Raw genomic sequence first — 18,288 nt, forward strand, 5'->3', positions numbered from 1 at the left:
CATTTTTTAATTGGGTTGTTTGTTTTTTTGGAGTTGAGTTGAGTAAGTTTTTTTATAGATTTGTGATATTAATCCCTTATCAGATATATCATTGGCAAATATCTTTTCCCATTCAGTAGGATCCCTTTTTGTTTTATGGATGGTTTCCTTTGCTGTGAAAAAACTTTTTAGTTTGATGTAATCCCACATGTTTATTTTTTCTCTTACTTCCCTCGCGCGAGGGGATATACCAGTGAAAATCTTACTCCGGGTAATGTCCATGAAGTTTCTTCCTATATTTTCTTCTAGATATTTTATGGTTTCAGATCTTACATTTAAGTCTTTAAGCCATTTTGAATTTATTTTTGTATATGGTGTGAGGAGGTGGTCCAGCTTCATTTTCTTGCATGTGTCTGTCCAGGTTTCCCAACAGCACTTATTGAACAGACTGTCTTTACCCCATCGTACATTCTTGCTTCCATTGTCGTAGATTAGATGGGCATGGTACTGGCATAAAAATAGACATACAGATCAATGGAACAGAATAGAGAGTCCAGAAGTAAATCTCATTAATTTTGACTTTTAAAAAATGTTTTTATCAGAGACTTGAATGAAACACTGTACATGAACCAGTGTTTTTCCAACTTACGGTCGCTCAGCTAATAAGTGACAGGGTCCACCCAGGTCCACGTGCCTCAAAAGCTGTTCCTACTACACTGTAATGACTAGAACTGGCAGCAGAGGAATAAACTGATAGTTTGGGTAGCAGAATCTGATTTCATTTTTATCATGGTCATCTGAAATGGGCTAAAACAAACAAAGCTAATGTGGTGTTAGGGAGCGTTAATAAAAGTATAGTTAAAATCAAGAAAAATATTAGTCTGGAACATACATGTTACTCAATAAATGTTTTTTTGAATCAGATATGATTGTCAGATCACATTTGGAATGTTGTGTTCCATTCTTGGTGCCATATGTTAAGAGTTATTCTGCCAAACCAGATTCGGGGAGACTCAGCTAATGAATGCTCTTGAAACCATGTCAGATGATGAACAGTTGAAAGAAGTGTGGGTATTGAGCCTGGCTGGGGAATGGGTAGAGGGGTTGGGGTGGAGCAGCTCTTTCCAAATATTTGAAGATCTGATTGTGGAAGAGAGGTTAAAATATTCTGTGAAGCTAGAAAACAGAATCAGGGCCAGCATTTATGAGAAAATTGATTTTTACTCACTGGAAGAAAGATGTTTAAAGTTTGTTTTCTAACAATAGAATGGGTTAGCTTGTGAAGGAGTAAACTCCCTGTGATTGGAGATATTCAGGTATAGGTTGAGAAACCATTTGGGGAATATTTTATAGGGCATATATATATTGAGTAGGAGATTAGACTTTTCCAACTGAAGAAAATATGATTAATTCCTTTTTCTCTCTTTATTTTATTTCAAGAGCTACACTGTAACTTTCCTGCGACCAAGAATAGGTCCCTTTTTTCTGTATCTCCCAAAGTTTCTTGAGGATGATTCTGTTTTTATTTCTTCATCTTCCATGTAAGATCTTTGAAATAAACAAATAAGCCTACTAATATTCTTTTCTTATTCTTCCCTTCTCCCCAACACCCAAAAAACCTCAACATTCTGAGTCTGAGAGTGTAGATATATAATAACATTCTCCATCTAAAAGGGCCCTTAGGTCATCTAGATTTCTGAGACTTCTGAGACTTCTTCCACATCTGTAGCGACATGCCCAAGGTCCCATAACTGGATTGTGGCAGAAATGGGCCTAGAAATCAGGCTTTCTGGCTCCTACACTATTTCTTTCCATTACACCATTACACCCTTGGGACACATTTTAAGATCCAGAAATTGATGGCTGGTAGCCTGCCTCCATGTTATTTTTTGATGAGGGGAATCCAGGACAGTTGCTGCTATTATAAATAATTATGGCACTTTCCAAATCCTAGCTTTCATAACTTCATTCTGTTTGTTCTGGTGCCAGGCTCACATTCAGATATTATTTTCATGTGGTGTCTGGGAGGTTTCTTGCTGTCAACTCTTTATGGACAAGTGTTTGCTTATTAAGTTTTCTTCTGTGCTATAGTGTGAAAACATTTTTTTTCCTTTTGGTTTTGTTTTGTGTGTTTTATGCTCAGTGACTGTTGTGGGATTGAGTAGATGAGCCCACATACAGATTTAAGTTGGTCCTCTGTGGGTGGTTTTGAATGTTTGTGACATTTATGGTTTGCAGAAGCTGAAGGGGTGGCCTGTTCTATACCCTCTTTGCAAGGATAGGTATGTCATGTGTTTGCCAGACCATGCTTAGCTATGTGCCTTTGGAATATTACCATAACTTCTTTTTTTGGACTGATTCTCCACAGTTTTTTTAATCTGTAAACTATTATAATTTCTTATAACTTTATGAAGGAATTATATGTTAGATGGATTGCTTGGTAAGGGGTGAGAGAGGAAAAAAAAAGAGGGTATAGATTTGGAGAATGGGTGGGGTGAAGGAAGATGAAGGGTTTGGGTCATCCCCTGCCAAAATTTGAATACTCAGAGATTGAATTTTAAAGGTGTTGATGGGGCTCTCGGTAGTACTGCTTAGTTCAGTAGTTATACCTATGAGTGGTAAGCCTTGTAACTCAAACATAAAGCAGTCAAATGACTAATGTAACTCATTTTATTAACTAAGGATATTTTCTGTGCATTTCATGTGGCACATTATTCCTTTCACCTCATTGGTAAGTATGTCCAGTAAATAGTTTATGGTTAAGCATCTAAAGTGACAATAAAATTTAGATTAAAAGAAGTTGTTATTGGTAACTGACTTGTTATGTTCAAGTATTCAGATGTTTTGCATTCACTGACTAGGATGAATGTTTAAAATATAGCTTTTGGAGCTCAATTAGTAGAGACAGATTTGGACCAGAGATGAACATGTATTAAATTATCCTAGTCATTAGTTTTTAATTTAAATACTGTTCAGCTAAATAATTTGGCACCCGGTAAGTTTCAGTGGTGCTGGGCTGGCAGTTTAAGCACATCACTAATTATTCACAGGGATTTTTTTTCTCTCCTCTTTTCAAAGAAATGTGGAACCAGCAATTTATTATGGTAAAAATATTTTCCTGCATTTACTTTCTCTGTGAAAATATTTTTCGCACATGGATGACTGGTACTACAAAGTTAGCTTTCACCACCTTCAGGTCAATTCGTTTTAGAACATTTAGAAAATGATACCCTTGAAATAATAAAATTAAGTAAGGGAAAGAGCAGTTTGTAATAGCTTGAGGAGGATTGGGTTTGAGGCTCAAACGGCAGATTTTTCCCTGTCAGAGGATTAAAAACTGAGTGTTCTCTAAATCAGGCTACTCAGCTTTCTGGGGGGGGAAGACTTCCTACATCATTTACTTCTATCTTCCCCACCTTACATGTCATTTATTGTCACATACTAAACTAATTTTGGGAATTTTGTAGATAAGCTTAGAAATGGTACAAACAAAGGATTTGATGTGTGAAAGAGATTCTTTTAAAGCAGACAACAGGACTTTGAGTAATAATTAAAGATCAAGGTCTTTCTCCTGTGTGTAAAATATAGATGACTATCCTCCCTCCTCCCAAGATATAAATACAAATGAGCCTCAGCATGAAGCAACCGACACAATGTAGGCTTTGAAGTTTGTCTTAACCTGGATTCTGTCTTTCCCCATCTGGAAACTCTTCACTGGCTCCTCATCATGCTAAGGAAATGATTCTGAAAGTGGACTGTGCATCAGAATCACCTGAGGGTTTGTTAAACACAATACTGGGCCCCACCCCCAGAGTTTCTGCTTATAGGGAAGGGCCTGAGAATTCACATTTCTAACAGGTTCCCAGGTGATGCTGCTGCTGCTGGTCCAGGCACCACCCTCTTGAGAACCACTGATTCAAGACAGTAAGTTGAGAGTTACAGCATATAATAGAACTTGTCCTCTGCCTCTCTCTCTAGGCTCGTATTCTGTTGTTCTCCCCTTGAATGTTAAGCTTCAGCAAGGTCAAACTGCTTGCAGTTCATCAGAGGTGACCTATTCTTTTGTGCTCCTGTGTCTCGATGCATTTGCTATTTCTTTTGCTAAATTCCATTCTCTCCTTTGTCTCTCAGATGAGAATCCCTGTTCATTCTTCAAGACCCAAATTTCTCTATACAACTTCCTTAATTTCCTGAAGATAGTTAATGAATTTTTTTAAAGATTTTTATTGGAGAAGGGAAACGGGACTTTATTGGGGAACAGTGTGTACTTCCAGGACTTTTTTCCAAGTCAAGTTGTTATCCTTTCAGTCTTAGCTGTGGAGGGTGCAGCTCAGCTCCAGGTCCAGTTGCCGTTGCTAGTTGCAGGGGCCACAGCCCACCACCCCTTGGGGGACTTGAGGAATCCAACCAACAACCTTGTGGTTGAGAGCCCACTGGCCCATGTAGGAATCCAACCAGCAGCCTTCGGAGTTAAGAGCACGGAGCTCCAACTGCCTGAGCCACCGGGCTGGCCCTAGTTAATGAGTTTTTTTTTGGTGTTATTACTCTACTCTGTACATACTTCTATTGTAGCTACTATGGTATGTGTGTAAGTGGAGTTGCAACATACATGCGTTATTACTCAATTACTCAGGCTCTACAGAGAATGAGAGTGGTATAAAGAGTGACGTTGATTTCATCTGTTGTACCAACTTATAAACACATACATACCAATCCGTGAACTCCTGAAGAGCATGTGAGATAGAAGATGAGGAGCTGCCATTCCCTCTCTGGGTCTCATCCTTCTTGTCTCTCACACTATAGTGTTTTTATGTGGAGGGTGATTCTAGTATTATATATACATATTTCTGTATCACATCAGCTTAAAGCATAGCCCACCACTTCATCTTGTCCCTAATTGAAGAATCAGTGACCCTTTCCACTGCCAGAGGAAAAAGTGGCTGTGATCAACTTCTTGAGAGATAGGACAACATTGTACTTTCTGGGTGTTTTCAAGGCTTTAAAGGGATAATTTTGACTAAATATGATCTCACCTATGTGCTGACTGTAGGCTCCGTTTAGTGAATGTTTGTTGTCTCTATGTATTAGGTTGTGCAAAAGTAATTGCTGTTTAAAAGAATAAAAATAATTGCAAAAACTACAATTACTTTTGCACCAACCTAATATTTACATATCTTTCTTCTTCTGTTAGGTCAGCATACTCTGAGGCCAGATCCATTCATTTCAGTTGGAACTTCGTGGAGGATGGTCTGGTTTGGCTCACTAAATGTAGCAATATATCATCAATCACAATATCTCATTTAATAAGGGTTGAATAAATACTTATTGAATAAGTGAACGAACTAACAAAGGAACAGTGGAGTTGGGTGATCTTATTAGAGAACAGGAGATAGGAGCTCTTTTTTCCTGGAGAGACAATCATGGACTGATGGAATATCAAGCATGGAAGGTACCTTGGGATTATTTAATTAAAACCCCTCATATGATAAGGTTCAAGAAGTAATTTACTCAACATTTCTTCAATTTACTCATTTTGCTTATCCTTTTCTAGATAGATTCTAGTTTAACCAAGTCCCTTTTAAAGTATAATAACTAAACTACATATAATATTCTAGTATTACCACTAAATTTCCCCTTTAACATTTGCATGTTACACTAATTTTAATTTATTTCAGTATTTTGTTGACTCTTTATTACAAGGAAAATTAACGACCACATACTTATTTCTTCAAGGGCAGAAACAATGTTTAATTCGTCTTGTATCCTCTTTGCTTAGATAATAATTGGCACTTGGGCATTCAAAAGTTTTGTTGTTTTTGAAATTAGTGAACTAGGAGAAGATTTGAATCAGTTATTTGCCACTTTTATAAACTAAGAATCATAGTGCTATTAAGGACCATCAGAGATCTACTCTAACTCATGGCTTTTTAAATAGGAAACCACTTATTTACCTTTGGCAAAGACTCTATCCCATTTTAATTACATGCAGATAAATTCTTAAGTTCAAAAAGTGTAAATATTTTAACATATCATATAGCTACATTTCTTTTTTTATAAATAGGAACATTTCATGTCATATTATCATAAACACAATTAATTATAGTTTTCCTTTTGTTATCTTTTTTTTTTTTTTGTAAAGTACTTCTTTTTGACCATTTCCTCTCCTCATTTTCATGTGTTTACATCCTTCAGGTTTTCTTCCCAAGAATGGATATTCCCTGCCTTTTTCCCAACTTAACTCAGATCAGAATTCAAGTATTTTTGTGAGTGCATATGAGTAGCAGAACCTAAATCACACATGAAACCGTAGTTCCAAGGGAGTCTGGATAACAGAGTTTTTAGTTGTCCAGACTTTGCATTTAAGGAAGTTGGAATGGATCGTGAGTGAGCCAGTCTGCAGCATCCACTGAAAGCCCCACTGAAATTATGTTTTGACTCTAAGTTTAAAGCAGTTTTGGAGTCATGAATCCAGAGTTCTGTAGTAAGCTCATTAGGGGACTTTCTGTAAAGCCGTGAAGACATCGTTTAACCTTTCTCAGCTGCAGTTGTCCTCTGTAAGTTGAAAATAGAAGTAATTGCTACCTATCTGCCTTAAAACCTGCCCTGCCCTTATTTGTGATGCGGACAGTAACCCTTCCAGAGAGTTGATAATTACCACACTAAACCTGGTTGTGATAGCCGTAGCTCTGAGGTAACAGCCAACCTCCCAAGAGCGTGCTGATGGCTCTTCTTGTGGGGTATGGGCAATTTATCTCACCAGCTCATGAGCCAGCAAGAAAAACTCCAGATTGCTACTACGACAATCTTCCTGAAATACAAACCAGACTATATTATTCCTTAAAATGGCATGTAAAGCTTTCCGTGATCTGGTCCTATCTACCTCATCTGCGTTGTCTTTTCTCCCTGTTCCTTAAACTCTTCCACTCATATATTGTTCTAGCTCTATTCCAACTGCAGTGAACTGCTTAAAACTACCCACACATATCATGCTGCTTCATGCCTCTCTCTTTACTGGTAAAACCAGAGCACAGGCTTTGAGATCAAAACACCTTGGGTTTGAATCCCAGCTCCAGTCACTTCACAGGGTTGTTGCTTAGCATAGTGCCTGGCATAGAGAAGGTGGTCAGAACATGCTAGTACTATCATATGTGAGGCAATCTAGTAAAGAAAGGGAAATGTGCTTTCTCTGGGAACATATAGACTTGTTTCTATAGCCTTGATCTACGTAGCACTTTATAGCTCTGAGACAATGGACAATCACATAACCATCGTGAGCATCTATTTTTTGTAAAGAGTTATTTCAGGAATGTGGAAGGATTCAAGACAGTGCATTTAAAGTGTCTGGCACATGCTTGGCACATGGTAGATAGATGTTCAGTAAACAGGAGTTCTGATCACTCCTGTTATTTCTACTAACTGTGCCTTATCTACTTATTACTAATTAATATTGCCTATTGAGGGTCTCAGTGTCACAGTCCCTCTAATTTTTTTTTTTACTTGATTAACAGAAAATATTTTATTTGTACATAGAACTAGTTGGCATTCTTTGCTTTGGATTATCACAGCTTTGTGTTCCTCTGGCTACCAGGTGTGAGAGTAGAAGGCAGAAAAAAGAAAGGAAAACAATAAATAAAGATCAAGCTTGTTCTCTTTTTCCATGGATATTCAGAACTAGAAGAAATCTTTTCCAGATGGTCTTTCATATTATACTGCTCTATTTCCCCAACTCCAGTTAATATTTGATGTCCATTCTCCCCAATTTAGTTCAATTCCTTTCTCCAACCAGATGAATCTGGTCTCTGATATCAGCAGACTCAATTGTCTATTAGTCTAGTGATAGTATAATTCAGAGATAATATTTGACTTTTCAGCAAGAGATGCCCGTTTGACTATCATATTTCAAAGATAGATACAGTGGGAAACCAACGAAATGTATTTATTGAAGAAATATTATATACAATTCACTGCTAATTATTGTCACTTGATTGAGCTATACTTGTCATTTTGAGGGCAAGTCTTAGCCCTGAGGTCTTTTGAACTGTGACTGACATTCATATTGAATTCTATTGTCTGTGCACTTTAAATTCCGTAGAAGGAGAGACAGTCAGACTTTAGAGATGTGATATTATCTGACATTAAAATAAATAAACACACATAAGGATACTTATACATATATACTTATATTTCTAACTCCAACTTTACAACATCCTTCCATTCATTATATTTTACCTATATAATATATAAGGTGTGATCAAACAATATGATCAATGTATAAATTAAAAAACATTTATTACAGTAAGAGACACATTCCTTAATCCCCCTCAAAATACCCCCTCCCCCACCCAGCTTCAATCACACTTATCCCATCATTCTTGCCACTCTCTGAAGCAGTTCTGGAAGTTCTATTTCTTGAGTATCTTTAGTTGCACTGTTGTGGCTGCCTTGATGTCCTGAATCATTTTGACTTTGGGGAAGAGCCAGAAGTCACAAGGTGCCAGATCTGATGAATAAGGTGGATGGAGAGACACGTAATGTTTTTATTTGACAGAAATTGCCATATACCAAAAGTGATGTGTGACACGGAGCGTTGTCATGATGGAGGATGATTTACGGTACATTTAAAAACACACCTTCTCTTAATCATAGCTCACACACGACTGACTGCACCTAACAAGTTGAAACTTGTCACACACTATTACTAAGGTTCGATGCGTCGCTTCCAATATTGAAGATCCCTGCCTTTCCTTTGGATGGCACTGGGCAGCAGCATTCTTGCTATTTTGTGATCACAATGGAAAGTCTCAGTATCACACATCACTTCTGGTATACGGCAATTTCTCTCAAATAAAAACATTACAGTGTGTCCTCATCCACATTATTCACCAGATCTGGCACCTTGCGACTTCTGGTTCTTCCCCAAAGTTAAAATGATTCAGAGCATTAAGGCAACCATGACAGTGCAACTAAAGACATGAAAGAGGACGTTCAGAACTGCTTCAGAAAGTGGCAATAACGATGGGATGTGTGTTCAAAGTGAAGGGGAGTATTTTGAGGGGGATTAATGATAATGTGTCTTTTACTGTAATAATTTTTTAAAATTTATATAGTCACCATATTGTTTGATCATACCTCGTATCTAGGAATTTCTTACTAAAACTTGAAAGAACTGATGCTGCCCTTAGGACAGTGACTGATCCAAGGGGAAGGGCTTAATGTCTTTTACCACCTGGTTAAAAATATATAAATTAATCTACATGAATAGGCATTTCACTGAAGGTATCCTAAAATAAATGAATGTTCTGAATATGTGACCTAATTTTAGATTTGGAGGACAAAATGGGAAAAGACGCAGCTAATTCACCGTTTACTTGTTATGGAAATGGAGGACCCAAACATGTTCAATGATTTACCCAAAGTCACAGTGCTACTTATTGGCAAACTGGCAAACTCAAGACTCCTGATTTGTATATTAACTGTCTGACTTTAAAAGTTGGCAGCATTTAGTAATTACTGAGAAAAGCTCAGAAATGTTATTTTCTTTCTTTCTTTCTGTCTCTCTCTCTCCCTCCCTCTGTCTCTCCCTCCCTCCCTCACTCCCTCCCTCCTTCCCTCCTCCCTTCTTTCTTTCTTTCTTTTTTTTTGTGGTCACAGTGAGAGGAATGGTGTTGAAATAGCCATAAATGAAGAACACATTGTACTTAGTTTTCTCCTTTTGGACAAGGGAGACTTTAGCTTTCATGTCTCCTGGGGATGAAAAAATAACAGGAGTGTTATTTCTTCTTCTTTTACTCATTCTTCCCTAGTAATCCACCCCCTTTTAAGAGAATAACATTGTTTCATAGAGACCAGGTGTGTATTTCTTTCCAGTTCCAAAGAAACACAAAGGTAGACGTTTATGCAAAGGGAATTTCTGCTGTAATATACCCTGACAATTATTTCAATGTGTAAGTAAATTGGGAAGGAAGGATTCAGTGGGTTCCCTTACCTATGGTCAATGGATTTCAAAGCTCCTAAAGGGAAGAGAGGTAGTGATTAAAAACACAAAACTTTGTGTGTGTATATATGCATATGTATAAGTATCAAGTCTTCTGGAGACAGTGAGTTTCTGATTTTTAAAAATTTAAGGACATGTTTCCATGATTTATTTTGCAGACCTTTTCAGAGGCAATTAGATTTAATGTGGATTATGGAGTTTTTGAAGTAGTTAACAATGCTCCACAACTTCTGGAAAAGCAACTGAAAAAAATTCTACAAAACCAGCAACCTCGAAATCCCATCTATGATGTTGTAAGGAAAAGAAAGAATGATGTTAAACCTGTTGGAAAGAATGCCCCCTATGAAGATGAGACCATTAATGTCAACTACAATATTATGGTAAGAAAGTATACTTGAGTTTATACCTTGCTAGATAGGTAAAGCATTAGGTGAGATTAACATGAGGTTCCTTGGGTTTCCTTTACTGCAATTTAACTATATTTATTAAATTTTATGATACTTACATATATTATTTGTTAGCTGCTATATAATCTTACTAAATGGCCAATTTAGTCTACCAGTTTTGTCAATGTTTAATTACAATTTGCAAAAGTTTACGTAATTTACTTTGAATGTTTAAAATATCAGGTTAATTTTGGGCAGTATAAATATGTGTGTGTCCTTTACTTTATAGTTTAGATACGTTGTAGAAAATGTGGGTGTGCCATGAATTTAATTCATTTGGGTTTTATCCTATCAAGAAGTTGGGAATTGAGATTTGTGACCTTCAAGTTACACTGTGTAGCTCTGACTAATGTGGCTTTAAATTCTACTCTTAATTTCTGGATTTTTTTCTCCTTAGCGTGAGGTGGGTGGGGGGGACAAGAAAAAAAACCCTGGGTTCTTATATTGACTCTTCAACTTACTAGCCTTGTGTTCTTGAACAAGTTATTTCAGTGAACCTCATTTTCATCATCTATCAAATGATGCTTTTATTACCTACTACTTTGGTTTGTTGTGTGCATCAAATGAAAATAGTAATGAATATTTAGCAATACTGTTTTTCATTAATTTAAAATGTGTGCTAGAACTAGGCCAACTTATGTTTAACGCTTAAGACATAGCTCTTTTCCAGCCTGATAGTTCTTCAGTTCTTTTTTTTTTTACTGAATTCAAACATATTTCTCTTTCTTAATTACTTCCTTAAAATTAAATGCAATAATGATGATGATGATGAATATATTTTGTAAATACCAAAACTAAAATTACTACTAATAATAACTGTTACAGCATTATTTTGAAGTTAAAACAAAGAAGTAGATTCTAAATTATATTATACTATATAAATTGTTAGTTAAAAAGATTTTTCACTAAGTGTGACAATTCTATTTATTGGTTTATTCACTTTCTTCAGTGAATAGAAATATTTTAGTTCATGGAGGTCTTTGTAACTTAATTTTTTATTGTTAAACCAGAGCTATTTAGGAGTTTGTTTGTTTGTTTGTTTGTTTTTTTACTGAGGTATATTTGACATAACATCATATTAGTTTCAGGTGTACAACATAATAGATATTTGTATACAAGGAGCTTCTTGAGTTTTGTGTTTTGATACATTTCTCAAGAAAGATCTAGGTGGCTTTATTTGATATATTTAAAAGTATTTTGAAGATATTCATTAAATTATTGTAAACAGGGCCGCCGGCCTGGTGGCTCAGGCGGTTAGAGCTCCGTGCTCCTAACTCCGAAGGCTGCCGGTTTGATTCCCACATGGGCCAGTGGGCTCTCAACCACAAGGTTGCCAGTTCAATTCCTCGAGTCCCGCAAGGGATGGTGGGCAGCACCCCCTGCAACTAAGATTGAACACAGCACCTTGAGCTGAGCTGCCGCTGAGCTCCCGGATGGCCCAGTTGGTTGGAGCACATCCTCTCAACCACAAAGTTGCCGGTTCGACTCACACAAGGGATGGTGGGCTGCACCCCCTGCAACTAGCAACGGCAACTGGACCTGGAGCTGAGCTGCGCCCTCCACAACTAAGACCGAAAGGACAACAACTTGAAGCTGAACGGCACCCTCCACAACTAAGATTGAAAGGACAACCACTTGACTTGGAAAAAAGTACACACTGTTCCCCAATAAAGTCCTGTTAAAAAAAAAATTATTGTAAACAGTAGGGCAACAATTTAAAAAAAGTTTTAGAAAGAAGTATAAATAATATAATAATAGTGGAGATAAAATGGAATGCTCAAAACAAAAACAGAAAATGAGAGGAAAAAAGGAAGAAAGCATACATAGAACAGATAGAAAATAAGATAGTAGAATTTAAGCAAATCACATTAATAATTAGTAGTACATTATATATACATAAAGAATTATGTTAAATTTAAATGACCTAAACACCCCAATTAAAATCAGAGCCAAATGGGATAAAAAAGAAAGACCCAACTATTTTCTGATTATAAGAAACCCATCTTAAATATATAAGTAGGTTAGAAGTAAAATAATGGGAAAAGATATACCATATAATTACTAATTTAAAGACAGAAAGCTGGAGTGGCTATATTAATATCAGATAAAGTAGATTTCAGAAAAAGAAATCTGACTATGGAGAAAGAGGGACATTCCATAGTGATAAAGAAATTCACCAAGAAAACATAACAATTTGTAATAAGTATGCACCAAATAACAGAGCTTCAGAATGAAACAAAAGCTGATAACATTGAAAGTAGAAATAGACAAATCCAAAATTATAGTTGGAGACTTAAAAACTGCTCTCCTGGTAATGTATAGAAAAAATAGAAAATTAGTAAGGATATAGAAGAGCTGCACAACACTAGCAACCAAGTCAATCTAATTGATGTTTATAGAACATTTCATCCCACAACTGCAAAGCACACATTCTTTTTCAAGGACACTTGGAATATTTACCAAAAATAGAGTATATTCAGGGTTATAAAATAAATTTCAACAAGATTAAAAGATGTGAAACCATGCAAAATTTGTTCTCTGACCATAACAAAATTAAACTATAAATCAGTAATAGAAAGATACCTGGAAAATCCCTAGATGTTTAATTAAACAACACACTTCTAACTAGCCCATAGGTCAAAGAGTAAGTAAGTCCCAAGGGAAATGAGAAATTATGTTGAATTGAATAAAAATTTATATACACATAACAAAATTTGTGGGACACAGCTAAATAAGTCCTTGGAGATAAACTTATAGCATTAAGTGCTTATATTAGAAAAGACTATCTCAAATTAGTTATCTCAGCTTCCACCTCAATAAACTAGAAAAAGAAAATTAAGCCCAAAATAAAGAAATAAATAAAGAACACAATTAATAGAACTGAAAACAGAAAAACAAGAAAGAAAATCAATAAAAGTAAACGTTAGTTCTTTGAAAAATAATCAATGAAATTGATAAACTTTTAGCCAGATTGATGAAGAAAAAAATGAGAGAAGATATAAATGATCAATATCACAATGAAGGAGGGTACATCACTACAGATACTACAGACATTCAAAGGAAAATAAAGGAATATTACAAATAAGTTTATGTCCATAAAATCAACAATTTAAATGAAATGGACATATTCTTTGAAAGATTCAAATTACCAATGCTCACTCAAGAAAATATAATGTGAATAGTCCTAAATCTATTAAAGACATTGGATTCATAGTTTAAAATCTTCCTACATTATACTTAAAGATGAGAAACTCAAGTTTTCCCACTAAGATCAGGTACAAGGCAAGGATGTCTCCTCTCACCACTCATTTTCAGCATTGTAATGGAAGTCTTTGCTAATGCAATAAGGAAAGAAAAAAAAATAAAGGTATACAGATTGGGAAAGAAGACAAAAAACTGCCTTTCTTCACAGATGACATTATCTACATATAAAATCTGAAAGAATTGATTAAAAAACCCTTCCTGTAACTAATAAGCAATTATAGCAAGATTATAGTATACAAGGTTAATATACAAATGACAATTGCTTTTTTATATACTAACAATGAAGAAGTAAAATTTGAAATTTAAAATACAATGCCATTTATCATAATAATACCATTTACCATAATAATAAACATAATATCATTAGCACCCCTCAGAATGAAATTCTTAGGTATAAATCTGATGAAATATTTATAAGACCTATATGAGGAAAACTATAAACTGATGAACAAAATCGAAGAAGAACTAAATAAATGGAGACTATTCCATGTTCCCAGATAAGCACACTCAATATTGTCAATGTCACTTTTTTTTTTTTTTTTTACAAAGGCAGAAACTCTTAGGACTTTAATATAGGACCTGACATTGATATATTTGTATTATATAATGTTTTACGCACAATGGGATTTTTTTTTAAATTAAATTTATTGGGGTGACAATTGTTAGTAAATTTACATAGATTTCAGGTGTACAATTCTGTATTACATCGTCTATAAATCCCATTGTGTGTTCACCACCCAGAGTCAGTTCTCCTTCCATCACCATATATTTGATCCCCTTTACCCTCATCACCCACCCCCCACCCCCTTACCCTCTGGTAACCACTAAATTATTGTCTGTGTCTATGAGTTTTTGTTTCTCATTTGTTTGTCTTGTTCTTTTTGGTTTATATACCACATATCAGTGAAATCATAGGGTTCTCTGCTTTTTCTGTCTGACTTATTTCACTTAGCATTATACTCTCAAGATCCATCCATGTTGTCACAAATGCTCCTATATCATCTTTCCTTAACGCCGAATAGTATTCCATTGTGTATATGTACCACAACTTCTTTATCCATTTATCTATCGAAGGACATTTTGGTTGTTTCCATGTCTTGGCCACCGTAAACAAAGCTGCAATGAACATTGGCGTACACTTGTCTCTATAGAGAAATGCTTTTATATTTTTGGGGTAGATAATGTGTCACTTCTTGATCTATAGATTTAATGCAACAATCCCAAATCAAAATCTCATTAAGTTATTTTATGAATATTGACTAACTGATTCTAAAGTTTATGTGGAGAGGCAAAAGAGTTGGAGGGCTGATGCCATCCAACTTCAAGACATGAAGCTACACTAATCAAGACAGTGTGGTATTGGTGAAAGAATACACAAATAGATCAGTGGAACAGAATAGAGAGCCCAGAAATAGACCCCCATAAATAGAGTCACCTGGTCTTTAACAAAGGAGCAAAGACAATACAGTGGAGTGAAGATAGTCACTTTAGCAAACGGTGCTGGAACAACTGGACATCCACATGCAAAAAAAAGAAAAAAGTGTACCTACACACAGACCTTATACCTTTCGCAAAAATTAACTGAAAATGGGTCATAGTCCTAAATATAAAACACAAAACTATAAAAATCCTAGATAATAATAATATAGAAGAAATCCTAGATGAAATCCTAGAAGAAATCCTAGCACTAAACATGTGATATTTTTTACATACAATACTAAAGACTTGATCCATAAAATAAGTCATTGATAAGCTGGACTTCATTAAAATTAAAAACTTCTACTCTGCAAAGGACAATATCAAGAGAATTAGAAGACAAACCACTGACTTGAAGAAAATATTTGCAAAAGACCCATCTAGTAAAGGACTATTATCCAAAATATACCAAAAAATCTCTTAAAAATCAACAATAAGATTTTCCAGTCAAGAAGGCAGAGTAGGTAAACCCCGTTCTCACCTCCTCTAATGATCACATTAAAATTGCAATTAAACTACAGAACAATCATCATTGAGATTCACGTGCTATCTAGCTGCACAGAAGTCTTATAACTAAGGATATACAGAAGAAGCCACCTTGAGACTGATCAGAGGGGCAGAGATATGGAAAGCATTAGGAGGGATATCTTGGCTTCAGAGTTCCCCCTGGAGAAGTGAGGGGTCCCAGACACACAACAAACCCCCCAGTCCAGAGTTCCAGTGCTGGGAAGAGAGTCCCTACAAGTTCTGGCTGTAGAAACCAGCAGAAATTGTGGCTGAGTGAGGTGGAGGGTTGCTGCAGTCCAAGGTGTTCCTCTTAAAGGGCCTACACATGGACTTACTCACTGATGGACTCACTGGCTCTGATCTCCAGCTCTGGGACAGTAACTCGAAAGGTGTCATGGACACATGGGGAGGAATTGAATTGTCTAGCTTCAGGATGAGGATTGGAGGGACAGCTTTCTCCCATACAGAAGTGCAGGCAGAATCTATTATGTCTTTGTTGAGTTCTCCCCTCTCTCAGCATGCAGATGCAGGCAGCTGCCAGATCTGAGTCTTCATCAACCTAGCTAACACATTCATCTACCGCAACCTGGTGATTCCCTGCCCCTACCCCACCCAACTTGTGGACCCACCCAAGCTACTCCAGTAGCTTTTCCATACAGATGGCCTGTGTAGGCTCATGCTGCAGACTTTCCTAAAATCTCTCAAAGGTTCACAAAACCCAAACAAGCAGCATCTGTCCTCAGTGTGCCCTGTACCATTTGCTGAGCAGCCTCAAGCCTGGCACTAGCAGCAGCTGGCCTCAGTTCATGGCTGGGCCTCTCAAGGCACCTCCAAGCCCAGAACAAATGACAACCATTTTCAGATCACTTTGTGGCTCATACAAAGTCGCCCCGGGAAGGTATAGACAGTGGCTGATCTTGGTGTGCACCAGAACCCCTTGCAAGATGCCCCAAGACATCTAGTGGCCAGCTTCAGACCACACCAGAGCACCACCCAACCACCTCCACAAATGACACACCCTAGTCTGGTGGCAGACTAGGCAGGCACCAGAGCTCTGCTAAAGCAAATCCTTCTCAGTATGGTCAGACCCTGTACAATAATAGCTCCTCCACTGTAGTCACAGCCAGTATTCACAACCAATCAGCCCCACTGACATGGAAACAGCAACCAAGGCTCAACTACAATTGGAGGGCACACACAACTCATACAAGGTACACTTCTGGAGCACCCACCTCAGGTGACCAGGGAGATTGCACCACTGGGCCCCACAGGACACCTACTACATAAAACCATTCTACTAAGACCAGAAGACATATCAACTGTATCTAATACATAGAAATAAACACAGGAAAGCAGCCAAAATGGGGAGACAAACAAACATGTTCCAAATGAAGGAACACAAAAAAGCTTCAGAAATAGAACTAAACAAAAAGGAGATATCAACCTACCAGACACAGAGTTCAAAACACAGGTTAGAAGGATGCTCAGTGATCTCAGTGATAACGTCAACAAAGAGATAGGGAAAATAAAAATGGAAATACAAAACACAAAAAGGAACTAGTCAGAAATGAAGAATACAATAACTGAGATAAAGCAGAGAATCAAATCAGCAATTTGGAAGACAAGGTAGTGGAAAACACCCAATCAGAATAGCATAAAGAAAAAAGGATTTAAAAAGTGAGGCTAGTTTAAGGGAATTCTGGAACAAAATTAAGTGTACCAACATTCACATCAGAAGGGGAAGAGAGAGAGCAAGGAATTGAAAACCTATTTGAAGAAATACTGATGATGGATACTTCCCTAACCTGGTGAAGGAAATAGACATAAAAGCCCAGGAAGTGCAGAGACTCCCAAGCTAGGTGAACCAAAGACGCCCATACCAAGCTGCATCATAATTAAAATGCCAAAGGTTAACGAGAAAGAGACACTCTTAAAAGCAATAAGAGAAAAGCAGTTAGTTATCTACAAGGGAGCTCCCATAAGACTGTCAGCTGATTTCTCAACAGAAACTTTACAGGCCAGAAGGGATTTGCATGAAATATATAAAATGAAAAGCAAGGACCTACAACCAAGATTACACAGCAGAGCTATCATTTAGAATCGAAGGACAGATAAAGAGCTTCCCAGACAAGGAAAAGCTAAAGGAGTTCATCACCACCAAACCAGTATTATAAGAAATGTTAAAAAAAAAAAGTTAGAGTGACTTCTTTAAGAAGAAAGGGGAGGAGGAGGAGGAGGAGGAGGAGGAGGAGGAGGAGAAGAAAAAGAAGAATAAGAAATCAATAATATGAATAATAAAATGGCAATAACTACTATCTATGAACAATTACTTAAAATATAAATGGATTAAGTGCTCCAGTCAAAAGATAGGGTAGCTGAATGGATAAGAAAGGACCCTTACATATGCTGTCTACAAGAGTCTCACTTCAGGTTGAAAGACACACACAGACTGAAAGTAAAGGGATGGAAAAAGATATGAAAATTGTAAAAACAAACAAAAAGTTGGGGTAGACTTATGCCAGACAAAATAGACCTTAAAACAAAGGCTATAACAAGAGACATAGAAAGACCCAGTAATCACACTGGATCCCAATTCTTGGTATTTATTTGAAGAAACACAAA

General features: G+C 36.6%; 1 protein-coding gene across 1 annotated transcript in view; it reads left to right on the plus strand.

The window, feature by feature from the left end:
• RGS22 (regulator of G protein signaling 22) overlaps nt 1-18,288 on the plus strand; it is a 207,539-nt gene that overhangs the window by 22,157 nt on the left and 167,094 nt on the right. The window contains exon 4 of the mRNA XM_081070808.1: nt 10,132-10,353. Within this exon, the coding sequence (XP_080926934.1) occupies nt 10,132-10,353 (222 nt within the window). The remainder of the gene's footprint in view (nt 1-10,131; nt 10,354-18,288) is intronic.

The sequence above is a fragment of the Rhinolophus hipposideros genome, assembly GCF_964194185.1.
Source record: "Rhinolophus hipposideros genome assembly, chromosome: 13".
NCBI lineage: Eukaryota > Metazoa > Chordata > Mammalia > Chiroptera > Rhinolophidae > Rhinolophus > Rhinolophus hipposideros.